The sequence below is a fragment of the Macaca fascicularis genome, chromosome 3 (genome assembly GCF_037993035.2).
Source record: "Macaca fascicularis isolate 582-1 chromosome 3, T2T-MFA8v1.1".
In the NCBI taxonomy this organism is placed as follows: domain Eukaryota; kingdom Metazoa; phylum Chordata; class Mammalia; order Primates; family Cercopithecidae; genus Macaca; species Macaca fascicularis.
Genome location: NC_088377.1, coordinates 149,183,273 through 149,210,156, shown reverse-complemented (window position 1 = coordinate 149,210,156; position 26,884 = coordinate 149,183,273). Strand labels below are relative to the sequence as shown.

Genomic DNA, 26,884 nt, shown 5'->3' with positions numbered 1-26,884 from the left:
GAAAGAAAAGTCTCTAACAATTAATCAGTTATTAATCACAAATGTTCAATGTGTCTACATAGGATTTAAAAGATGTATAAAAGATTTAGCTGTGACTAGGAAAATATTGTTTGTTCATGAAAGAAGCTAAGTCGGACCCAGTGACTCACATCTGTAATCCTAGCACTTTGGGAGACTGAGGTGGGAAGATTGCTTGAGCCCGGGAGTTCCAGACCAGCCTAAGCAACATAGTAAAACCCCATCTCTACCAAAATAAGACAAAAATTAGCTGGTGGTGCGCGCCTATGGTCTCAACTACTTGGGAGGCTGAGGTGTGGGGATTGCTTGAGCTAGGGAGGTGGAGGCTGCAGTGAGCTGAGATCACGCCACCACACTCCAGCCTAGGTGACAGAGCCAGATCCTGTCTCAACAACAACAACAAAAAGAAACTAAAAAAGCAGATATCTTGAGGCATTCACGACCCAGAAACAGGCGAGAGAGACATGTAGGTAGATTATCATGATACAACATTCAGGATGCTTTGTGAGTATATCAAAAGGTTGTCTAACCTGTCTATGTGTGATCCTCATGTGTATGGGTCGTGGGGACGGGGATGAGAGTTGTCAGGAAAGGCTTTCTGGCAAAGGTGGCACATACATTGAGTGTTTACTTATTCTACTCAACTTTTGTTTCATATAATCTCATTAATTTCCTAAGTGTCCAATGTCCTAATCTCTGTGGATCTGAGTATCTTGATCAATATCACAGGGTCCAAGTTAGGATTTAAAAAAATAGCAAAGGAGTATGAAGTTTCTCTTTTAGTAAGACAAAACATTTTTTCATATCAAATGTCAATCTGTAAGATTTTATATTTTTAAAAAATATTATTTTTTTCCAGCAACTGCTCCGTTTACTACTGTTATTTTTATCCATGATGATGATGATGATTCTACCCTTTCATCATGGAAGCCTTTATGGTTTTGAGGTCCCAAAACCCAGCCCCAATCACCTGGAATATCTCAATGTATAGAATACCAAAGAGAAAAATCAGCTTCCATGTTCCTCATCCAAGCATTCAACACTAATTGATTCTCCAAGGTGAGGAAGTTCTTTCAATCAGTAACCTCTTTCTGATCTCATTCTCAGGAAATACAACTAAGGACAAAAACATGGGTTGGGGATAAAGTAGATGGTTGCATTTATTTCAAGAGGATCATTGAGGTAGACATGTCTAGCCAGCAGATGGATGTAGGAGCAAAATTTTCTCTAGTATAAATGTCAAAGTCACAAAATAGCATTAAAACACTCATTTACTAGGACATTCTAACAAATGAGAATTCAAATTTTAGGAAGAGCAGTAAAACTTATTATAAGCCATACCAAGAAAGAAGGCCAAGCTTAGCTTCTAAACTGTTTTGGTAAGATTTTGCCAGTCTTCTAATATTAGTGATTTAAAATAAGTATGCTCTTCAATTAAATCATGAATATGTATTTGATGAACATACTTAGTAATTTCTAAGTTAATCCAGTAAAATGGTAGGTTCAAAGACCTTGTGTCATTTTTACCCTGTCATTTTGACTCCAAAAATGGAGTCAAATTTATCACGTTTTTAAAAACCAAAACATGCTAAAATGTTAAGGTAGGCTGTCATTTTCAGTTTTTCAATTTTTCCTCTTCATTAAAAAAAGTTACCTAACATCATTGAATAGAAAAAGTAGGCAAAACACTAAAATCCCATTTCCCTGAGAACATTAACAAAGATATATTAGGTTGGTGCAAATGTAATTGTGGTTTTCACAATTAAAAGTATAACGGTGAAAACCACAATTACTTTTGCTCCAACATAATAGAGGCATAATGCACTTAATATAGCCAAAACACTTTAAGCATGAGCAAATATAATTGTAAAATATGCTTATAATTACCAACTGAGATATGTCTTGATGTTCCAAAGATAAAGTATGTCAGGATAGGGAAAAAAGCAGAGTAGAGACCATATCCAACAGGAACTGCAGCTAGTAGGGCATATGCCATCCCTGCAAGCACATCCAAAGTGATTACATTCACAAACCAAAGTTAAGGTATGCAGAAAGTCCTCAACTTAAAATGGTTCCACTTATGACTTTGACTTTATGATGGTGCAAAAGCAATATGCATTCAGTAGAAGCCATACTTTAAGTAACCAGACAACTATTCTCTTTTTCACTTTCAGTACATTATTCAGTAAATTACATGAGATATTCAGAATTTTATTATAAAATAGGCTTGTGTTAGATTATTTTGCCCAACTGTAGGTTATTATAAGTGTTCTGAGCACATTTCAGGTAAGATAGCCTAAGCGATGATGTTCCATAGGTTAGGTGTATTAAGTGCATTTTTGACTTAAAATATGTTCAACTTGCAATGGGTTTATTAGGACATAACTCATGATAAGCAGAGGAGCATCTGTCTTTCTACTGCACAAAGAAGGGCCTTTACACAGATACTCTCAATTTACAGTTTCAACAGATCAGCCTGTTCTGAGTTGGTCTCCTTATTTTGCATACAGACTTGCTATGCTAGGATGCAGAACAGGATCCAAATCACCTGGAACAATGATTGCATCTACAAACATCACCTGCTCAGATGAATTGACTCAATTGATCAGTAATTCAGTCGTCCACTAATCAGATCAGTGGGAAAAAACAATCAAGTCCATTGTTGATTAAAAACTTGGTCAGGCCCGGTGTTCCACACCTATAATCCCAGTGCTTTGGGAAGCCATAGGCAGGAGCATCAGTTGAGCCCAGGAGTTTGAGACCAGCCTGGAAAACATAGCAAGACTCCATCTCTACAATAAAATGAATGAGCCCAGCATACTGGTTCATGCCTCTAGACCTAGTTATTAAGGAGGCTGAGGTGGGAGGATTGCTTGAGCCCAGGATTTGAGGTTACAGCGAGCTATGATCGTGCCACTGCACTCCAGCCTGGGCAACACAGCAAGACCTTGTGTCTAAAAAAGGAAAAAAAAATTGGTCGATTCAGTCCAAAGGCTCAGACCAGTTTTGCACAGAGGCAGTTGTGTCTGAGCTCAGTGTTTCTCTCCGTTCTGAGGGACACAGTCATTGTTACCCTGCCCTTTCTCCTTTCTCGGTGGGGGAAGAAAAGTTAGATCTAAAGAAAAAAATATGATAATTATACACAGCAGCAGACAAGACAACGCTACCCTAATGAAGTTGACCAACGCCTCCACTAGGCAATGCCAGCAGCCCCCAGACCCATGAATTTCTGGCTATAGAGAAATCAACATTCTAGTTTACATGAGGGTTAGAAGAGGATAATGACATTCTTTTCCTTGGTTAAATACTTAGATAGTCAGCATATCTTGCTCCGTTTTACCTCCTCACCCTTCACTCACTCACAATGAGAGAAAATCAAGCCTTTTGACCCTTGAGTCATTAATAAGGAATTATGTTTATAGTAGTTTATTAAAAATGGCAACAGCCTGAATATGCTGGCCCCCACACACTCAATATTACTTATCAGAGGAATGTCCCCAAGCGGGGAAGTGGTTAACTAAGTTATGCTTCATACTCCGTAATTCTATGAAATAAAATTGATGTGATGCTCAGAAGTACATTCACTAACATGGAGAGATATGAAGTAAAAAGGAAAAAAGTGAGTAAAATCAAGATTCAAAACTGATAGGTATGTACGCTCCCACTTTTGTAAAAAATACACTCCCATTCCAGCCTGTGGGAGTGTATGCATTAAAAAATCGGGAGGGGCCGGGCGCGGTGGGTCACACCTATAATCCCAGCACTTTGGGAGGCCGAGGTGGGTGCATCACGAGGTCAGGAGCTCAAGACCACCATGGCCAAGATGGTGAAACCCTGCCTCTACTAAAAATACAAAAATTAGCCAGGTATAGTGACGGGCACCTGTAATCCCAGCTACTCAGGAGGGTAAGGCAGAGAATTCCCTGAACCCAGGAAGCAGAGGTTGCAGTAAGCCGAGATCGCGCCACTGCACTCCAGTCTGGGCAACAGAGCAAGACTCCATCTCAAAAACAAGAAAAAAAAATCTGGAGGTATTTTGAATGTAATACGAAGGAATTCAGATATACAAGAAACACAATACCCAATGAATAATACAATAAACTTTCATGTATCCATAATCTAGCTTACGAAATAAATTACTGCCAATGCAGTGGAAACTCTCAGTATATTCTTCCTCAATCACATCCTCTTTCCTCCCTCCACCCTCAGAAGGCAACAATTATCCTGAATTTGGTGCTTATTATTTCCAGATATTTCTTTATACTTTTATATAGATATGTATTTATGTGACTAGAAAGATATTTACTAAAATATTGATGGGTTATCTGTATGGTAGGATCAGAGGAGACTTCTAGTTTGTGGTGGAGGTGTTTTTTCATGTTCCTTATGTGTATTTTCTAGTTTTCTACAATGAGCATTCATTCATTCAGCAACAGTTGATTGTGCACCTACCATGTGTCAGACACTGTTAAAACAGTCTATGCCCTTGTGGAGTTTGTATTCTAGAAAAATATATCTATTAGTGCAATTGTTTTAATATATAAATTACAAACAGGAATTGCAATAGTCAGTAGTCCCAAGAGCATGGAATAGAATAGGAAGGTGACTCCACAGAAGGAAGACAAGAAAAGAAGGAGCAGGGAATGAAAGCACAACTTCTCTATTTCATATGGACAGTTTTCAAGTCTTTCTCAAACTTCCATTTCCCTAAACTGGGCTCTGCAGTTCTTAATATGCCTGGAAAAGGGGAACTTTTTAGTTTTCATATAGAGAGTCCCATTGAGGGACTACTACTACTCAAATATATTGTAATCATCTTAATTATAAAGAAACTTGGTACAACAGTTTTAAAATTATACAATTTGTAAAGAAATCTGGAGACAGGTGTGGTGGCTCATGCCTGTAATCCTAGCATTTTGGGAGGCTGAGGTGGGTAGATCACTGAAGCCAAGAGTTCGAGACCAGCCTGGCCAACATGGTGAAACCTCAACTCTACTAAAAATACAAAAAGTAGCTGGGGGTGGGGTGGTACACGCCTGTAATTACAGCTACTCGGGAGGCTCAGGCACAAGAATATCTTGAATCCAGGAGGCCGTGGTTGCAGTGAGCCAAGATTATACCACTACACTCCAGCCTGCGTGCCAGAGAGACTCTGTCTGAAAAAAAAAAAAAATTAAAAGAAATCTGAGTCATTGATTTAAATGATAGAATCTCTGTGTTGGTAGTTATGATGTATAGGATGATGACATATACTGATGAAGCAGGTGCTAATAAACAGTTGAAATTTACATTAAATTTAAATTTCATCTAAAGGTAAAGCCTTCTACCATGTGAGGACGCAGCAAGGAGAGAGGCTGTCACCAGAAACTGAATCTGCAGGCACCTTCATATTGCAGAAATAAATTCCTGTTGCTTACACAAACAAAGAAATAAAAGTCAAAAGGAGAAAGCAGACAGCAGACTCCTTAAAGCTGTGAATAAAGATAGCCCTACAAGGGTTGCATCGATCTTTTGCTGTCTGATGGGAATTTTTTTAATAACAAAAATCAGAAAGACCCCATCATCCTTAGCAACTTCCTGGCTTCCCAGTAACCTGAGCTGGTCTTCTCGGAGTTGTTCTACTACTCAGCTGCTCAGCCAGTGGTTACATCATGGACATTGTCATCACTGGAAACCACACCACCACCTCCAAAATCTGAATTTTGAGCCTCTCTCAAGCTATAGCCACCAAGCCTTCCAGCTCACCTACCGCAGAATCCTTATTGCAACATTTATTTGTGCTCATGAGGCTTCTAATCAATTAACCGATCCACTGTCTCCCTATCCTCCACACCTTCCTGTCTTCACTTCCACCTTTGCCCACATAGATGCCATGGAATTTTGCAAATATTCTTAACTCCCTTTTTTCACTCTCTCCTTCCTTCCTTTTCTTGTCTGGCAAAACCCCAATTTGGCTGACCTCAAACATCCACCTTTTCCATGACAGCCTTCAAGCAGCTAGGTAAACTAAACTGAAGGCATCTACATCTGGGCTAACCAATTTCATGTAAAATGTGTGACCACAAGTGCCAGATGGGCACTCAACACTGCCTGGGGACCCAATTACATTTCCTCAGGGGGTGTGCCTTTCCTTTCTTTGAGACAACTGTTCAAACCTCCCCTACTTACCTCGATCTGCCCAAACCCTTCTCCACCAGACTCAAAGTTAAGAGACATATTCTGCTTTTAATCGAAAACACAGAATCCATGAGATGCTCCCAAGTTGCTTTTCATCAAAATTTCAAACCTGTCTTCATCTGCACCATTTGGGCTATCTTCCTTTGAAAATGGAAGAAATGTCTCCTGCCTTTAAGGAGTAATTCTCCTAATTCTGTTCTCAAACCCCTCCACACTTGCCCCTTTTTGCTACTTTGCTTCTAGTTATTTCTCCTGTACTTCTTGCACCACAGATCTCTTTCTACTAGGTCATTCCTATCGGTTCACAAATATGTTCTAGTATCTCCCATACTGAGAAAAACAAATTCTCCCTTCACTCTGTCTTTATCTCTTATCTCCCTCTGATTCATGGCAAAACTTCCTAAAAGCAGTCTGTAATCCTTCATCATACCCCACCCCTCAGGCATATTCAACACTCTCATCCCCTCTATGCTTTTTTTTTTTTTTTTTTTTTTAACCTTCTCTTTTGGCTTTTGATTCCACATTCCTTTGGTTGTTCTTTGTCTTCAACTTCCTGAGCCCAGCTTTCTCAGGTTCTTGGCTGCGCCTCTCCTTGCCTTCCTAACCTCTAAGTACTCTGACTCTCTTTTCTTCTACACCTGCCCTTTCTTCCTAGGTAATCACAGGCATTCCCACTCTTGTAAATATCACCTCTTTAGCGATGCTTTCCTGATTTTTATGTCTAGCCTAGACCTCCCCTCTGACCTTCACACTTGCAGTAGCTCCCACTTCTCTATGTGGCATCTCCACTTGGAGGTCTCACCCCTGCATCTCAAACTTAGCATATCCAAAAGGAAACTTGATTTCCTATCCCAAACCTGCTCCTCAGCCTGTCTTTGCCATTTAGATAAATGATGTAATGATCTACCCGGTTGCTCAAGCCAACAACGTCGGAGGCATCTGTGATTTTCATCCACACTCATCAGTATGCATCAGTGAATTCTTACTGCACAATATATTCCAGATCTTGCAGCTCTCTTCATAGCCTGCCTCATCCGGTTCAAGCTGACACACCTATTCTCCCTTTAATTTACAGCAATATCCCCACAGGGCCAGGAATAGATGAGGCAAATGAGGTGCCTAGGGCACAATATTTAAAGAGGCACTCACCCACACTACAATTCTTCCTCTTCCTCCCTGGAAAATACTAAGTTTTCTGGCCTCAGGGCCTTTGCACCTTTACCTGGTACACTCTTTTTTCTGCTTATCACATGGCTGTCTTCTTCTCATTCTCTTGTCTTTGACTAAATTTCACCTTCTCAGTAAGGTCTTCCTTGATCATTGTGTCTAAAATAGACCTCCCTTCCTGGCTAGGTGCAGGGGCTCACACCTGTAATCCCAGCAGTTTGGGAGGCTGAGGCAGGCAGATCACTTGAGCCTAGGAGTTCCAGACCAGCCTGGGCAACATGGTGAAACCCTGTCTCTACAAAAAATACAAAAATTAGCCAAGCATGGTGGCACATGCCTGTAGTTCCAGCTACTGGGGAGGCTGAGATGGGAGGATCACCTGGGCCTAGGAGGCCAAGGCTGCTGTGATCTCACCACTGCACTCCAGCCTGGGCAACAGGGCAAGACCCTATCTCAAAAAAATATAAAAATAAAGATCCACCTTTCAAATGAATCCCTATTACAGTATATTTAATCCACCACAATAGATATTGCAATCTATAATTATTTTCATATTTATCTACTTATTTAATTCCCATCCCTACCCCTCAAAATAATTTTACAAAGCTCCATGAGGTCAGCACCTGTGCCTGTTAATGAACCACTGAATCCACATGACTGGATACCTGGCCTACAGAATTCGTTTATAAATATTTATTAAGTGAATGAATGATAAATGAATGTATAAGTAAGCCAGATTAACCTCCCAGAAATTCACCGTATGCAGATAACTTTATAGAGATAATGTTTCTAGAAAAACATGTTACCCATAAAGTAAGGAACTACACAAGAGACACCAGATTAAAATCCCAGCTGTACCACTTATCAGCTTCATGACCCTGGGCAAGATTTAATAGATTTCTCACCTACTGAAAATGAAATAATAATAGACCTACCTAGCAGGATTGTTATGAGGATTAAATGAGATAACTGGCAACATTCTTACTTAGCATAGTGTCTCATGCTTATAAACAAAATGAATTCTTATAAGATACTTGCCTATGAAAACTGGGGAGACATGGAGCATGAAACATCATTTTTCATATGTAAAGAGGATTCATTATCAGGAATGCAATTCAATCTTTTTCACTAAATATAACATCTCCTACGTGCCTGTCTCTGTGCTAGGCACCTGCTGAACAAACATGAATTAGGCATGGTTCCTGTCCCCCAGGAGTCACAGGGTGTCGCCATGTCACAGCCCTTAGAGCACAGTGTAGAATACTTGGCGTTGTCTAACTTATGAACCGCGCAGCCCATCCTAGTCTCTCTCCCATCCACCTTTGTGATTAAGAACATGCTTGATCAGGCTGAGGCTCCACCCTGGGTTCATAGGCCATCCTCCTTCTCTGAGGGCATCTACCTGGCCTGATCTGAGCAATCTTGAAAGCTCCATAGCCAAATTTTAGCTCACGATATTGCTCAACATTCATTACTAGCTTCTGAAATAGTCTATTTTCAAGCCATCCCCAACCCACCCTACTTCCCATCACTTGGCAAACTCAGACTTAGCCATCAGGGAAACTCAGTTTTGACATTCAACTTCCAGGAAGCCATTCAAGATCCCCTAAGACTGCTTTGAGCGACCCTCATTTGCACTCCCTTAGCAAGTAATTTGCACTCCCCTGCTGGAGCCCTTTATCACATTGAATTATCTCTTTCTCTATTGGACTATGAGTTCCTTGGAAGCAGAGGATGCATCTTATTCATGTCAGCATATCTAATGCCTGGAACATATTAGGTGTTTCACAAATTATAATAAATAATAACATTTCTGTTTTCATGATTCAGGGTCTTTGGGAAATTGGTCAGGGTGTTGGGGGTGGGGCAGAAACGAAATGGTGGGGATGGGGGACAGATGAGAATGCCATACTGCTAGGCACTGACTATACACCAGATTTCTAAGATGCTTATGGGAATATTATGGTATGAACTCAGTTTATAAAACAATAAATAACCACCTACGTTGGCACATTTTCCCATAGACTAAAATAAGAGGATGATTTTTTTTTTTAAAAAGGATGAGAGGCAGACAAAACATTCATGTGGAGTCCAGGCTAGGAAGCTTCCTTTATTTTTCCTTAAGCCAGTTTCAAACTGCACCTCAAGATCCATGTTTGGGAGGCTGAACATGGTAGCTCACACCTGTAATCTCAGTACTTTGGGATACCAAGGCGGGTGGATCACTTGAGGTTAGGAGTTCCAGACCACCCTGGCCAACATGGTGAAACCCCATCTCTACTAAAAACACAAAAATTAGCTGGACATGGTGGCATATGTCTGTAGTCCCAGCTACTCAGAAGGCTGAGGCATGAGAATCACTTGAACCCGACAGGCCAAGGTTGCAAATGAGCCAAGATCGCACCATTGCACACCAGCCTGGGTGACAGAGCAAGACTCTGTCTCTATAAAGCAAAACAAAAACAAAACAAACAAATGAAAAAAATCCATGTGTGGATATAAAATAATGTGCTTCAATCATCATTTTAAAAACCTAAGCATAACAGAACAAAGTGAAAAATTAGCATATTGTAGTAAGTATTTTACAGGAACTTTAGATATACATGTACATATCATGATGTAACACATATTTCTTTTTTTTTTTTTTTTAACCTTGACTTGAAACTCTTTACACATTTCTTACTGTGAATTGTGGTCAATAAAAATTGAGAAGCCACTGCCTAATATATGCCTCTAAATTGGAGCTCTGTACCTAGTGTGGCTGCAGTTTCCCAGGAAGAGAACTCTAAGGAAGAGGAGAAAAGAGGTGACTCTCTCCACTAAGGGGCTCTACAGGAAAGATAAAGGCCTTGAAGGGTAAGCAAACATCTGTCACAGACCTATGGTAGCTGGGGAGAAGTGTTAAACTCCTTCTGGAGACCAGAACTCTCAATCCACCAACATCTTACCTTGCAGCGTGGCCACTAGCCCAGTACTAACTCCCGAAACTATGTCACTAAGCAGCCATTCCTTGACTCGGTATTTGGGCAGCCACTCCAAGATGGGCAGGAGAGTCTTTAGCACACCAAAGGCTCTCTTTCTTGAACAACTGTCAAAAAGCAAGAAAACTGGGTTTTCAATCCAATCTCAGTCACAATCAATTTGCAAATCACAAAGCTGTGAGCTGAATTCTGCTGATGTTTGTAGCTATTTAGAAAAAGAATAAGAATTTCATGGAAAATAATAACCCTGAAGTGCTTACCATGCTTTTGCCAAGAACCGTATCTATCCTTTTAAATGCATTCTTCTAGAAAACACAGGATTAAGTGTCCCACCCCTTGCTCACCTTTTTAATCCTCTGAGAAAATATTGCTACACAAAAACCTATTTTCTGGTCCAGCCTGAGACTGATGGATGTGGAGTCTCTAAATGGAGATTAATTTTCAGACTCCTAATCCAGGTGCCTTATTATTATTATTTTCTTTAAAGAAAATAAACACACTGAGTGTATTTGGCAATACAAGCCTGGAGCTAGTTTTTACAAAAAATCTTAGCATGAGGAATGTATACCTTAAAGCTTGCTACTTAGTAGTTTTTAAATTCAATGATAAAAGAAAAATATCAAAAGTAGGTGGTATTATGTAACTCCTGATTTGAATAAATTGTTTTTTTAAAATTATGGTATTTATGGAACTATTGGACATTTTAACAATGACTCATTTTTTGATATTAAGGAGTTATTTTTAGATATTAAGGTGTGATCATGAAATGTGGTTATATTTTTTAAGAGTCTTTAAAGATACTCAGTAAAATACATAAAGACAGTATGCTATATGGGATTTGCTTAAAAATAATAGTGGAGGGAGCAAGTAGGTGTCGATATAAGAAACAAGATTAACTTGGAGTTGATCACTGTTGAGGCTGAGTGATGGGTAGAAACGGTGGGGGTGGGGAGTTCATTATACTATTACGTCTACTTATGCATATATTTGAAATGTTCTATAATGAAAGGTTTTAGAAACTAATTTCTTGATGTTCGTGACATCTAGTTACAGCACATTTGGGTTTAGAGACTGAGGGCGGCTCTCCGTAGGGGTCCCACCGCCTGCTGGTGAAGTACTTGGCACACCCCGCGCTCCCCTAGGTTCTAGCTTGCATTCTGGTCTCTAACTGAATGGTAGCTCGCCTACTTAGCTTGAGGGTTTCAAGGACTCCTCCTGGTCAAGAGCTGGGTTTCCCTATTCATTTCATTTAAACGAGCTCCCATGAAGGCAACAGGGATCCACTATACCCCAAGGGGCACTCCAAGTTTCCTTCAGAGAGGAAAAAGAGAGATGGGGCTCCCAGTACCCATCTTCCCAAAGGCGAGTTTCCCAGATAAGTTCAATTCGGGCCCGAGACTGATGGAGTCACCCTCCGACCAGAAGGGCTGCGTGGAGGACTGGAGACCCAAAGTTGGGCCTCTGGGAGAAGCAGCTGGCGCGCAGGAGCTCCGCCGCCCGCACCCCACGCTCGCCCGCAGGGGACGCCCTCCCCCCACGCCAAATCGTGGACGTCCGGCTCTGCTTCTCCCCAAGCGGGCCCGCGCGGCCGCTACCTGCAGCACTTGGCCAGGCTCTCCCGCAGCGTCTTGCGCTCCTGCAGGCGCCGCTCGTGCTGTTGCTGGAAAGCGAGCTCGCTGTAGACCGGCCGTGATACCACATAACTGCAGCTGTATTCGGGGAGCTGCGGCGGCTCCGACCTGCCGCCCGGCGCTGCCATGACCTGCTAGCCAGAGGACAGCGAGGAGGAAGGAGATACGGTGCGGGAGGACTATCTGAGGTGAAGAGCGAGGAACAGAAAGAAGGGGATCACCTGTTAGCTGTCGCCCGGCCCCCCGCCAACTTCAGTCGAACACAGCGAGTCTGGTCCGCGTCCTGCAGCCCTCGGCGCTCGCGACAAGCGCCTCACCGCGCGCACGACCAGCCTGCAAGTGGGCACCTGAGAACCTTTGGATCCCGTGGCCTGCAGCAGCTGAGCGAGGTTCCCCAAACTTGAAGAGAGTGAGCCCTGCTTTGGGGGCTTCCCAAGCTCCATCCAGTCCCCTCCCGCCGGCAGCTAGGGCGCTGTCCGCGTCCTGAAATCTCCCTTAAACCAAGGGACCAAGGGCGCGTGCAAGGCTGGAAGGGACCCTGAGAGTTCCTCCCTCCCCGCACCTGACCCCGGACGCAGCTCCAGGCGCGCACTGGAGGAGAGGTGCAGGCCCCCGGGCCAGGCGTGGAACCCTCAGGGCGCGCTCCGCGGGTCCCCAGGAGGCGGGCGCTGCAGGCACATTCCAGCAGCTGTCGCAGCCCTCCCGGCGGCAGAACTTTCAGTTTATTGAACAACTCTCTCCCCCCGTCCTGTTTTCCGAGCCGCCTGTTCGCTCTCGGAGTCTCAGAAAGAAGGCTGTACTGCCCCCTGTCCGCCTGCTCCGTGCCCCCTCACGAGTCCCATCCGCAACCCTCGAGGCCTCCCGGGGAGGGGAGCCCGGGCCGGGCGGTGTGGGCATCTTCAGGGAGAACTCACCTGTCTCTGCTTGCGCCCCGCCCGGAATGCCCCGGGGACGCCCCTTCCGCTGCCTTTATAGCGCTCTCAGACGGCAGTGGGACGTTTTATTTATGGAGCAACAGAGACACCTTGGTCGAAGGGAAAGACACACACAGGCTGCGGTCTTTCCCAACCGATCTCATCAGGAAAGAAATCCTACCCCTTCTGCATTGCTTCCCTTTCCCGAACCGGGAAGGTTGAGACTCTTTCTGGCTGCCACGCAGGGGCCACCCGGATCCTCACTCTTCCCCATTTACTAATCTTGCGGGCTGCAAGGTCAGGGGCGGGCCGGGCCTTGTGGGACTCCTTACAGGAGAGCAGAGCCCGCCTAGAGGAAGAAGTCCTCGGTCTCGGGGAGTGCTGACCTTCACTCCTAGGTTATGTTATTCAGCGAACTCCACAGCCTGCCACAGGTGCTCTCATACCACATGGGGAAGAGGAGCAGTGGCCAGGTTTCTATATTTATAAGCCCTTGGATTTCTAGAAAGTCTTTTAGGAGTATTCAGTGGGTGGAGGATATAGAGAGTTTACGATCTACTCAGATTTTAGCTACCTATTCTACGCGTGCCTGTGTGTGTGTTTTATTTCACAATCCAAATCAAGCGTCCAGGTGGACCTTTCTTACCCGCTAGACTCTGTTTTTTTCTTTTTTCTCATTCTGCTGGACAATCAGGGAAGGAATAAACTGGACTGCATGGAAATCAAGACTAGAAGAGAGGGAGTAAGAGCCGGAGCTATCCTACCTCACCAGTGCTTTGTCTTCTGTTGGGATAAACTTTGCTAAAACTAATGCATGGTTAAGATGAAGGGCAGAAGGAAGGGTTCGATAAACCAGAACATTCTCGCCTGATTATCAGTGTTCTGAAGTAAATACAGAACCTCTTCGGTTACCCACCTACCTTAATATACAGACCATGACAATTCTGCGAGCTCCTGGAAACAGAACTCAGAACTCGTCTCCAGAGAACCCTGATGCAAATTCTCTGAAATGGTAGTCAGTATGTGTATTTTCCTGAGAAGTGAATGAGTCAACAGCTTTCAACAGATCTTCAAAGGGTTACTTGATCCAATGAAGTTAAGAACCACTGAAGAAGAAACCTAAAAAGAAAATCCAGGTCATGAACTTTGCAATTTTTATTCACATACAGAGAAGAGGGGAGGAATCTCTTGTGTATGTTTCACTTAGGTATACCAGTGGTTCTTAATAAAGGGCTTTTTTGCCCCCAGAGGTCAATGCCTGGAGCCATTTTTTGGTTGTCACACCTAGGGGGATGCTACTGGGATTCAGTGAGTAGAGGCCAGGGACGCTGCTAAACATCTTAAAACGAAGTTTGCTATCACTCTAAGGTTTTGCATGCGACTTAAACTGTACATTTATTAATAAATTGCTACATGTACTAAAATATGTATCTCTCTCCATATATGTATATATGTGTGTATTTTTTCTTTATTGTTGGATGTATAGCTCAACTCCACTAAAAGAGAGGAAAGTATTTGTTTTAAAGTAGACTCTGAATGTACTCACTCTGTATACCCTCACCCATACCTCCAAGGTATGGTGAAAACACTGCCTCTTGCATGAACATTCTTTGATGCTGTCGTTCAGAATTAATCCAGTCCCTTTTCTGGATTCTCTTCAGACCTTATCTGATCCTCTCTTAAGTTACCTCTCACTATCTACCTTAGAAACACAATTTTATTTACATACAAGTCCTATCTCCCTCACTAGACAAAAACTTCTTGAGGGCAAGCGCTGTGTCTCCTTTCAACCATTATTATCTTCTCTCATGTTTTTTGAACAAATTTATCTACAGCCCAAACATATCTTTGTAAAAAACTACAAATTACTTTACATATTTGATCTATGGCTTTGTTTTTCTCAATTAAGAGTATGCTATGGATTATCTTTGCAAGTGAGCACATAAGGATTTTTCTTAACCTTGGAGATGGCTGATTAGGATTTCAGAATATCAACTCATATTCGTAGCTCCATGGCAACTCACCTACATAACTCACAACTCTTTATTGAATTAATTAGAAGGCATTCTGTACAAATATAAATATAGTCCATAACCCATTCTAATATGGATTTCTGCTCCTTGTTGCTTGCTATTTTGAACACTTTTAGTCTGGTCCAGTCAGGCCTGTAAACCACTTTGCACCAGAACTTGGCAATGGTTTATTGGATCAGAGGATTGAGGAGTGGGGTAAGGCTGGCGGAAGGACAGAGGAGAAAATACTTGAATAACGACAGGAGGCAAAAGAGTAACTGCCCTTGGCTAATAGAATTCTTATTTGAAATGCATCTCTCTGTATAAGAGTTTGGTTCAATAATCACACTGTAATAAGTCCTGCATGTGTCTGGATGAAGATAATTACTTCTTTCTGTTAAATGCTTTTCTATAGCAGAAATACCTGGGGTAGAACAGAATGGTATCTCTGTTACAGGATTCTATAAGGGTATAGAACTGCTTTTCTCATAGGTAAAAGGCAGACCGTTTGAATTTGGCTGTTTTGAAAACAGAAGAGTAGGAGGAAATAACAGCTTGCTCTCCCCACCCTATTTAATTGTGATATTAAACACCTTAGATTACTCACTTGGGCTTTACAAGGCAACCTTCACCTGTTTCACACAGAGGTGGGTGGTTCTTATTTATCAGATTGTAATCACGTTCAGGACCTGTTTCCAAAGAAATAGATGCATCACTTAAAAATAAATGTCAGACAATATTATTGTTACTCTACAGTACTTATTTAGCAGCAAATACTTTTTTAAAAGGCATTTTCTTATTTATCATTTAGGCATTTGCAGTGTAAGACAAACTCCCTTGTTTGATTATGCATTCACTTGTTCATTCATTCATTGGATTATGCATTCACCTGTTCATTCATTCATTGGATTTATTAGGAAATTATTTGCGCTGGCTGTGGGTACAATGATGAACAAAAGCTTGTACCATGGCCTCATATTTAGGGGTGCAGTAGACATTCACCAAACAGTCACAAAAAGTGTATATTATTTCACTGATTATAAAATACAGATTTTTCACATTTTATCAGGGTTCATGTTATAATTAATGATCTGCTATTTATTATAGTTTAATAACATATTTTGTGATTCATAAAATATGAGTTTTATAATTAATAGCATTCTATAATTAATAAAATATAGATATTTACATAAATGTATAGTATATCTATGCCTTTTTTTTTCTTTTTTAGAGATGAGATGTTGCTATTTTGCCCAGGCTGGACTTGAACTCCCAACCTTCAGAATAACCAGAATAACTGGGACTACAGGCGCACAGCACCACACCTGGCAGAGTCTCTATGCTTTCGAGTGACTATGTGTGCTACAAGAATGATTTAATTGAGTCCTTCGTTTATTTAACTTAAGAGCAGTCAATCTTGCTGTATTACTTTTGTCTGAGAGCAAATACTGTGGTATAAATTTTTTCTTTCTTTCTTTCTTTTTTAACAATTTAAAATGTTCTCTCATCAGAAGAATTGCAAAAGAATGCAAACATGTTGGCTGGGCGCTGTGGCTCACAGGGTAATACAAACACTTTGGGAAGCTGAGACGGGAGGATCACTTGAGTCAGGCCTAATCCTGAGCTTTTATTTCATTATGCATGTTAATTTTCTCAAGATAGCAGATGCTAAATTTCTGCCATACTTATATAAAAAGAGAACTGAACTGAACTTTCATTCAAGATTTCTGATCTTTTCTTCTCTGAACAACTTATTGGGCTTATTCTCAGTAATCATACAGTTCTGCACTCAATTGTTTTCTTGTTTTTTTGTTATTTTTATTTTGCACTCAATTGTTTTCTATTTGTTTACTGTATGCTACTTTATTTTCTTCTCCAGTTATAAGATATGTTCCCTAAAGGTATAAATAATATATATATTTTATGGTATTACAAAAATAAGATGTGCCTATAGTAAATAATTTGGAAACTACATTAATGTATAAAATAGTAATCACGTTTTATCTCATTATCCACATAATCATTAAGTGTTTTGCTTATTTCTTTTTTATTTATTCTTTCTATGCAGACATAGGTATACATTTTTATTAAGTAAGATTATAATGCTAGTCTCTTTATTTCCCTACACAATACCTTGACAAATTATGACAAAATAATAGGTACCAGACTTGTTAAATTATTGATCAATTGATTGTTTAACAATGGAATTTTGAGAAACCATTGGGTAGAAATAAAACTAGTTTTAAAAGAAGAGAATCCAACCCTTAAAACATCAAAAAATGAATTATTTATAAATATTATGTGGCAATCCATTCAATTTTAAACAACTTACAGTGTCAATAAAACTATAACTCAATAAATTTCTCAGGCAGTAGAGTCCATCTGCCTCTTCTTTAATATGAATGTAAACTTGATATGTGGTTTAGTAAATTGCTAGAATGAAATAATGGCATAGTTATGGGTTTTGAGGGGTTTTCTGTGTTTGTTTGTTTGAAACAGGGTCTGGCTCTGTCACCCAGGCTGAAGTGCAGAGACACTATCTCAGCTCACTGCAACCTTCACCTCCAAAGCTCAAGCCATTCTCCACCTCAGCCTCCCAAGTAGTTGAGACTACAGGCATGTGCAACCACACCCAGCTAATGTTCGTATTTTTTGTAGAGACAGGGTTTTGCCATCTTGCTCAGGCTGGTCTCGAACTCCTGTGCTCAAGCAATCCACCTGCTTTGTCCTCCTAGGGTGCTGGGATTACATGTGTGAGCCACTACACCCAGCCGGGTTTCTTTTAATGTTTGTTGTAATGATGAATTTTTTTTTCAAGAGATGGGGTCTCGGTTTGTTACCCAGGTTGGTCTCAAACTCCTGGGCTCAAACAATCCTTCCACCTCAGCCTTCCAAAATGCTGATTATAAAATGAGATTACAGGCATGAGCCAACCACACTTAGCCTGGATGTTTTCTTTCTTTTTCTTTTTTAGAGATGGGGGTCTCACCTCAGCCCTTGAAGTAGCTGGGATTACAGGCCTGTGACACTATGTCGAGCCACTAATGGCATAGAATAATTTCAGCAAAGAATAATTTGAGGACCCTTCCCAGTTTCTTATTATTTAAGTGTATTGCACTTTTAAAGTTATCCTTGCCTATCTTATCTCATGAAACCTGTGATTTGTTAATGGAGGGAGAAAAGGGAAGCTTGAGAATTGTTTCAAGTGAACATTGATGTGCTGTGTTACCACGAGTTGGATGTTTAAGTATTCCATTCATTCGTTTAATTATTCATTCATTGATTCATACATTTATTTACTTATATCATGAGTATTTAGTGAGCGCTTGACTTGTATCAAACACTATCTAAGTGTTGGGGATACAGCAGTGAACAAGTTTGTCAAAGTTCCTGCCTTCAAAGTACTTATATTCTGATGGGGGACAGTGACTATCAGCAAAAAAATAAATTAGACAACATTCTGTTGTGATAAAAAGCTATTGGAGAAAGAAACAGAAAGATGTCTTGTGGAATTATTGATGAAGCAACACACAGCAAGGGGAGGGGAAGGACCACTTTAGAGGGGGTGTTCACGGAAGGCCTTTCTCTTTCAGAGGAAATGACATTTGAAGAGACACTGAAGGATGAGAAAGAGACAGCCTTCCTGGAAGAGGAAACAGCAAATGCAAAAACTCTGAGTTAGGAAAGAACTTGATGCACTTAAGAAACAAAAAGAAGGCTGGCACAACTGAAATCCACAAAAGTCAGACCCAAGGACAGAAAACTGGACATCCCCAGTGTGTATGTGGCAGTTGAAACCAGGCATTCAGGATGAGGAGAGAGGCAGATAAAAGACCAGCACCAAGCCCTCAGACAGTCCAACATTTAGTCATTTATAGGAAGAGAGGAGGGGCCTCTTCTGTAAAACGCTGAGAATCCTTGAACTCAGGTGGTGAGGAAAAAAACACCTCTAAAACATTTTGAACTTCTTGGAGATATTTCTCTCAACAAAATTTCTTTGGTACCTGTATCTTTTAATGACACTTGTAAAGGGAAGAAAAAAAAATCTGAATATTTGAAACTTGCCCCTCCTTTTTTTTTTTTTTTTTTTTTTTCTGAAACAAAGTTGCGCAGGCTGGAGTACAGTGGTGCAATCTCGGCTCACTGCAATGTCTACCTGCTGGGTTCAAGTGATTCTCCTGCCTCAGCCTCCCCAGTAGCTGGAATTACAGTCATGAGCCACCACGCCTGGCTAATTTTTGTATTTTTAGAAGAGATGGGGTTTCTCCATGTTGGTCAGGCTGGTCTCGAACCTGACCATGGTTGGTCAGGCCTGGCCTCCAGTGATCCACCTGCCTTGGCTTCCAAAAGTGCTGGGATTAGAGGCATGAGCCACCACCGTACCTGGCTGTGTCCTGCATTATTGCATGTGTAATTAATCATTTTACCTTTTTGGTAATGGTGGAACCTTATACTAAGTCCTCCTCAGTAGTGAAGGACCCCTTGACTACTGGAGCAGAAGCTAATCTAAGCAATCATACTAACGACTTTTGGTAGAAAACAACAGCTTCTCATCCAAGGCAGTTCATCCTTCCTTTTTAAGGGGGATTGGGGGACGGCTGACAGCTATTTGGCTTTATAAAGAATGCTTTTAAAATGTATTAATATCTCTTGTATTGAACTATACATTAGTAACAACACAACCCTAGAATTTGTTGAGACAGGGTATCCCTTCGTCATTCAGGATGGTATGCGGTGGTGCGATCATAGCTCACTGCAGCTTCAATCTCCCAGGCTCAAGTGATCCTCCCACTTCAGCCTCCTAAGTAGCTGAGACTTCAAGCTTGTATCACCATGCCTGGCTATTTTTTTAGAAAAAAATTTTGTAGAGACAAGGTCCCACTCTGTTACCCAGGCTGATCTCAAACCCCTGAGCTCAAGCGATCCTTCTGCCCTGGCTTTCCAAGGTGCTGCGATTACAGGCGTGAGCCACTGCACCCAGCCAGAATCTACTGTCTAATTCTTCATTTAAAATGAGTCTTAAATATCAACAGGGAGAAATCCTGTAAAGGGACATATAAAGGGACAGAGAGGTGCAATGAGCAGCAGAAGAATGAAAGAAGGACGAAGCTGCAGAAGGCTGAAGAGAAAGAACCGGAGACCAGGAGGAAGGTTCATGGCAGTATTCGTGCCACGTGGCCTGATGCAGTCTAACTTGAAAGTTGACTTGAAAACTAAACTGCTTTTGAGCATAAGTATTACTTTGAGGTGGGTAATGTTATCCCCATTTTTACAGATGAGGAACTATACACAGAAAAGCTAAATTATTTGCCCAAGGTCATACAGCATGGCTAAGCTGAAATATGAACCCAAGCAGTTTGAGGCCAAAGCTCACTCTCTTAACTACTGCAAAACTACACAGGGTTCCATTATATCATAGAACTTTCAGCCCTCTTGTATTATCTCATCCCAGTCTCCAAAGTCCCTTGGCTAAATTTCAGCTTTTAATTCTCATCTTTAAATATAATATTTAAAAGTATGGTATACACAGACAATGGGATACTACGGGATACTATGGGATGTTAATAAGGTAGGTCTATATATATATATGGACATGGAAAGAAACCCAACTATGTTGAGATGAGAAAAAGGCAAAGTACAAAAAGTGTGTATAGTATGTTTATTTTTCAGTAAATGAAAGGAATATATATTTTGGCTGGATGCAGTGGCTGACATCTGTAACCCCAGCACTTTGGAAGCTGAAGTGGGTGGACCCCTTGAGCTCAGGAGTTCAGGACCAGCCTGGGCAACATGGTGAAATCCCATCTCCACAAAATATCAAAAATTAGCCAGGCGTGGTGGCTCACCCCTGTAGTCCCAGCTACTTGGGAGGCTGAGATGGAAGGATTGCTTGAGCCTAGAAGGCTGAGGCTGCAGTGAGCCATGATCACGCCACTGTGCTCCAGCCTGGGTGACAGAGTGAGACTCTGTCTCAAACAAACAAGCATTATATATATTGGCTTAGACCCCGACTAATCTAATATACAAATATATCTATCTATATATTTATTTGTATATTAGATGAGTCAGAGTCTGAGCAAGAAAAAGATGGCACACTCAGATGGTGTTAATAAGGGAACTGCCTACAAATGTGTGGGCAGGGTCAAGGAAAACCAAAAAGGCATGTTGGAGAGCTTCAGGGCTAGCTGAAGGGAGCTGTCATCTGTTGCATCATAGAAAGGAGTTGTCAGCAATTCTAGCCAGGGGGGACAGGAGGAAGGAACTGTTACCAGAAAATACAGTGTTGAAGAGGGCTGGCCAACAGGAGCTGTAGCCTTCAATGGAGGAATAGAAACATTGCGAATTCCACACTCAACGAGGACGAAGCTGGAGAAATAAATCCCCCAACTTCTTCCCTCTGTACTGCTGATTTCAGGCTGGTGCTTCCCCATCCCTCCATTTCTCTGTTGCCCAAATCCTACTGGAAGAAGTGAGAGAGCTAAGGAGGCTGTTGACATTGACCATAAGGCAGCCTCCTGGGCACAGAGCAGAGAAAGGTGGAGAGAGGATAGGGAGAGGTGAATAGAGAATACCCCTATATTAGCGTAAGCTAGTTCTGGGAATATTCACAAGAAACTAGTTTCTGATGGAAATCAGACTTTTAAATGTATATTCTTTATTTTTTGGAACAGCTTTAGATTTATGTAAAACTTCAGAAGATAGTACAGAGAGCTATCATATACTCCATACATAGTTTACACTACGATTAGCATCTTCTTTTGTTTTTGTTATTTAGTTTTGAGACAGACTCTCGCTCTGTCACACAGGCTAGAGTGCACTGGCACAGTCTTGGCTCATTACAACCTCTGCCTCCCAGGTTCAAGCAATTCTTGTGCCTCAGCCTCCCAAGTGGCTGGGGTTACAAACGTGGGCCACTACACTCGGCTAGTTTTTGTATTTTTAGTAGAAACAGGGTTTCACCATGTTGGCCAGGCTGGTCTCGAACTCCTGGCCTCGAGCGATCCGCCCGTCTTGGCCTCCCGAAGTGCTGGGACTACAAGCACGAGCCACCACACCCAGCTACCCCTACTATTAACAGTTTAAATGTGCGTGGTACGTTTGTCACAATTAAAAAACCAACATTACTACATTATTATTAAAGTCCATTATTTGTTCAGATTCCCGAAGATTTTACCTAATGTCATATTTTTGTTCCAAGATCTCATCCAGGTCACCACATTACATTGGGTTGTCCTGTTTCCTTTGGCTCCACTTGGCTGTGATAGTTTCTCAGGCTTCTCTTGCTTTTCATAAACTTGACAGTTTGAGAAGTACTGGCCAAGTATTTTATAGGATGGTCCTCTTTTGGAATTTGCCTGGTCTTTCTCATATTAGACTAGTGTTTTACAGGAGAAAACCCATACAAAGTGCCATTTTCATCATATATTATCAAGGGTACATAGTCAACATGACTTATTGTTGATATTAACCTTGACCACCTGAGAGGTAGTGTTTATTAGGTTTCTCCACAATAAAGCAACTTCCCTTACCTCTCCCCTTTTCCATTCTTCTATAATCTCTCTAACTTCTTTTTTTTTTTTTTTTTTCTTGACACGATCTCATTCTGTTGCCCAGGGTGAATGCAGTGGCAACTTCATGGCTCATTGCAGTCTCGATCTCCCAGGCTCAAGCGATCTTCCCACCTCAGCCTCCCAAAGTGCTGGGATTATAGGCGTGAGCCACCTTGTCCAGCCCATTCTGCAATCTTCAGAAGGAAGTCACTATACGCAGCCTACTGAGGAGTGGGGAGTGGAATTCCACATCCTTGAGGGCGGAATACCTAAATAAATTATTTGGAATTCTTCTGCAAGACAGATTTGTCTCTTTTCCTCCATTTATTCATTTATTCAATCATTTCTTTATGTCATAAAATCATGAATATTTATTTTATATGTTGCATTATAAACCAATAGTACTTTTTAAGAAATCAAATTGTTCCAGGCTTGGCCATTAGGAGCTCTTTCAGTTGGCTTCTGTGCCCTTTGGCATAGCCCCACCAATGTAGGGTGGTTTTGTCTTTTGGTTTTGGAGCGCTTTAGTACTTTTTGGCACTGTAAGATGCTCCAGGCTGATCTTGTGTATTTCCTGTCGTAAAATCAGCCATTTCTCAAAGGAACACTGGTTCCTTTTATTGGTGAATGGTATCAGCAACCAAGATCTGGGTGATAGAGTGTTTCTTGCTGCAGGGGAATTGTTGCTCTAGGCCCTTTCAGCTGACAGAGCCAAGAAATATGTGTGTATATTAACCAAGGCATATACACACATCAATAATAGTTCTATATCTAATCATCTATATCTCTATTAAATTAAACATAGGTTCATACTAATTAAGAGATATTTTTATTTTATAATATTTTGTACTATTTGAGGTGATTTTTAAATAGGTCAATTTGTTAGTTTCTCAGTCATTTTAAAAGAAATTATATTATGTTTGAAATGCCCTAGTGATAAGATAAATTATATATATGTATGTCTTGATAGTTGTGGATTACTAGATGCAAAAAAAAAAATGGTCTATTGGTGTTGTTTGTTTGTTTGTTTTAGAGACAGGGTCACACTCTGTTACTCAGGCAGGAGTGCAGTGGTGTGATGATAGCTCACTGCAGACTCGATCTCCTGGGCTCAAGTGATCCTTCCACCTCAGCCTTCCAAATTGCTGGGATTACAGTCATGCACCACCATACCTGGCTAGTTTTTAATTTTTTGTAGAGATGGGGTCTCACCATATTGCCTAGGCTGGTCTTGAATTCCTGGTCTCAAGTGACCCTTCCGCCTTGGCCTCCCAAAGTTCTGGGGTTTACAGGCGTGAGCTACTGCGCTTGGCCCCTGTATAAAAATTTTGTGAATCAAACTTCTTTAAGTATGTTAGGAGAATTGGATGATTAAGATAACTCACATGAGTTATTCTTTTATTAAATAAAGAATGAGGCCAGGCCCAGTGACTCATGCCTATAATCCTAGCATTTTGGGAGGCTCCGAAGGAGGATTACTTGAGACCAGAAGTTCGAGACCAGCCTAGGCAACATAGTGAGACCTCATCCCTAAATAAAAAAATAAATAAATAAGCCAGACATGGTGGGGCACATCTGTAGTCCTTGCTACCTGAGAGGCTAAGGTGGGAGGATCACTTGAGCCTGGGAGTTCGAGGCTGTGGTGAGCTGTGATTGCACCACTGCACTCCAGCCTGGGTGACAGAGCGAGACCCTGTCTCAAACAAAAAAAGGATGAAAAAGAATGATCATGATCACCACATGCTTTCGTATGTTGCATGACACCTCAACATGGTAAAAAATGAATTAATTACCTTCTTCCAACCCCATTTTTTAACCTACTCCTCTTCTTGGCTTTCCCATCTTGGTGAATAGCATCCTATCCATCCCATTGCCCATGCCAGAAATGTAGCAGCCACTTCAATTCCTTCTTCTCTGTTATCTTTCATGTCATCTATAGTCAAGTCCACATTTTGAATAGCTCTGAAGTTCTGTCTGCTTCTGTCCCTTTCCACCACTACTGCCTGGGGTCAGCTTAGCATTACCCCAAAGCAATAGCCTCCTAATAGGTCTCTTTGCCTCTCCTCTTGTTCTACTCACAAATTATTCTCCAAAGTAGCCTCCAAAAGTCTAAGAAATGCAAATCAGGTCAGGTTCCTCCTTAGTTTAAAATCTTTCAAAGGCTCTCCATTGCTATTAGCCCTGTTTTTCTATGCACCCAAGGCACTGAGCTCTCTTTTTTTTTTTTTTTTTTTTTTGAGACGGAGTCTCGCTCTGTCGCCCAGACTGGAGTGCAGTGGCGCGATCTCGGCTCACTGCAAGCTCCGCCTCCCGGGTTCACGCCATTCTCCTGCCTCAGCCTCCGGAGTAGCTGGGACTACAGGCGCCCGCCACCACGCCCGGCTAATTTCTTTTTGTATTTTTAGTAGAGACGGGGTTTCACCGTGTTAGCCAGGATGGTCTCGATCTCCTGACCTCGTGATCCGCCCGCCTCGGCCTCCCAAAGTGCTGGGATTACAGGCTTGAGCCACCGCGCCCGGCCGTGAGCTCTCTTTTATCTCTGGACCTGGTGACTTGCTTATTCCTCTGCCTCGAACTCTTTCCCCCTTTCTCCATTCACAACTTCTTAGTTTAGCTGTCCCTTTGAAAGTTACTTCCCTAATAACCAAAGGCAAGGTTAGATTACCTTCTTACATATATCCTCAGCACTCTTAACTATGTGTGTACTTACCACACTGAAGGGTACTTGTCTAAATCCAGTATTACACTATAAACTTCCTGAAGGTAAGGAGTTTGTTTGTTTTTACAGAGATAGGGTCTTGCTCTGTTGCCCAGGCTAGAGTGCAGTGGTGTGATCCTAGCTCACTGGAGCCTCGCCCTCCTATGCTCAAGCCATCCTCCTGCCTTGGCCTTCTGAGTAGCTGGGACTACAGGCACATGCCACTGTGCCCAGCTAATTTTTATGTTTTTGACATAAAACATATGTTTAGAGATGAGGTCTTGCTATGTTGCCCAAGCTGGTCTTGAACTCTTGGAATCAAGCAATCTTCCCACCTCAGCCTCCCAAAGTGCTGGCATTATAGACATAAGCCACCACCCTCAGCTGGTAAGGACTTTTTAAAGAATATAGTGGAGAAATGTTTTCTCAGTTTCAGTCCTAGCTCTACCATTTTCTACCTGAGTGACCTTGAGCAAGTTATTTAGCTTCCCTTGACTCAATTTTATCATCTTTAAAATAAGATTATGTGAGAATAGTACCTATCTCATAATGTTGGTGTAAAAAATAGTTGCAATGCCTGGCACATAGTAAGTACTTGATGAATGTTAACTATTATAATTGAGGTCTGGAGCCCTGGGAGCGGTTTAAGTTAGATCTTGATATATTTCGAGCTTCGTTCCAAAAAAAAAGGTACATGAGTATATGTATATGCTATTTGATGTTGCCAGGAATAGCTAATTTTATCTGTCAAAAATTTCTTCCTAGCACACTCTTTTGAGTCACGGATTTTGGCTTTTAAGTAAGCTAAAGGTTGTTAATTGGGAGAACGGCCAGAAAAACTTATCCACAGCTTTCGAATCACATGTTGAACAAATCTGGCATCACAAGCGTCAAGCTGCCTTCTGTTTCTAATCATTTTTCTTTCTAATTTAGTTTCTCCCACCCGAAGAAATTATAATTTATTTTCATTGCAGAGTCCATGAAAGATGTCACAAGATGTAAAAGCAATTATTTTCAAGAGGATGAAACTCATATTTGCTGAATATCGCAGTTGGCTTCACCCCAAATGCTAAGCAGTAGCAATACTTCCCCGGATTGAGACAACGTGTTACTGATTTGAGAAGGCTGGCAAAAGTCTTGGCTGAGAAAACCTTTCTTCTCTTCTGTATCTCTAAAATTCTTTAAAAATGAACGTGCGCGCGCGCGCACACACACACACAATGCAACATCTTAATTATGAAAGGTTCTCTAAGACCATACAGGTCAGTGGCTTGGGCCATGAAAGTTTTGAACCCAAGCCATGTTTCAAAATAGACTTCCTTACGGGAGTTTCACTTTTCTTCCTTACGTTTCACTTTTCTTCTCTAAACTTTTCTTTCTTTTCATTCTCAACGTCTACTTCTTGCCCCCTTACTCTAACCTTAAGAGAATAACCTCTTTGCTCTTGATTTCCCCTTACATATCCTATGGTTTTCTAAGTTTAGGCATCTGTCCCTGCTTAGAAGTTCCTATAAAATGATGTAAATCAGGAAATGACCTTTTGTTAACCCTAAAGCCCATATCTTGTAAAACAATAAAATGTTTTAAAAAATTACAAGTATAGAAAAGAACAAAAGTCAGGAACAATGCTGTTTATTCCTTCTTTCTGTTTATCCAAATCTGTTCATCAAGCCTTAGATCACAACCTCCTTTTTCTCCAGGATGTATCACCAGCATCTCCCTTGGACTGAACACTC

General features: G+C 41.5%; 1 protein-coding gene and 2 long non-coding RNA genes across 5 annotated transcripts in view; 2 read left to right on the top strand and 1 right to left on the bottom strand.

The window, feature by feature from the left end:
- Positions 1-12,916, bottom strand: part of SLC26A4 (solute carrier family 26 member 4) — a 53,413-nt gene extending 40,497 nt beyond the window's left edge. For 2 of the 3 annotated variants that reach the window (XR_012432785.1, XM_045388613.3), the window contains exons 1-4: positions 12,889-12,916; positions 11,939-12,157; positions 10,311-10,450; positions 1,906-2,016 (exon numbers count right to left, since the gene is read on the bottom strand). Coding sequence is in view for 2 of the 3 variants with exons in the window: in XM_045388613.3 (XP_045244548.2) it covers positions 1,906-2,016; positions 10,311-10,450; positions 11,939-12,102 (415 nt within the window). In the remaining variant the exon portion in view is untranslated. Of the gene's footprint in view, positions 1-1,905; positions 2,017-10,310; positions 10,451-11,938 lie in introns of all 3 variants that reach the window. The other variant, XM_074035800.1, reaches the window with a different exon arrangement.
- Positions 3-5,525, top strand: LOC135970215 (uncharacterized). Its single transcript, XR_010585805.1, has 2 exons — positions 3-1,077; positions 5,332-5,525. It is a non-coding gene; the product is annotated as an uncharacterized lncRNA (long non-coding RNA).
- LOC135970213 (uncharacterized) lies at positions 11,916-17,279 on the top strand. Its single transcript, XR_010585803.2, has 2 exons — positions 11,916-14,024; positions 16,132-17,279. It is a non-coding gene; the product is annotated as an uncharacterized lncRNA (long non-coding RNA).
- Positions 17,280-26,884: the final 9,605 nt, after the last annotated feature.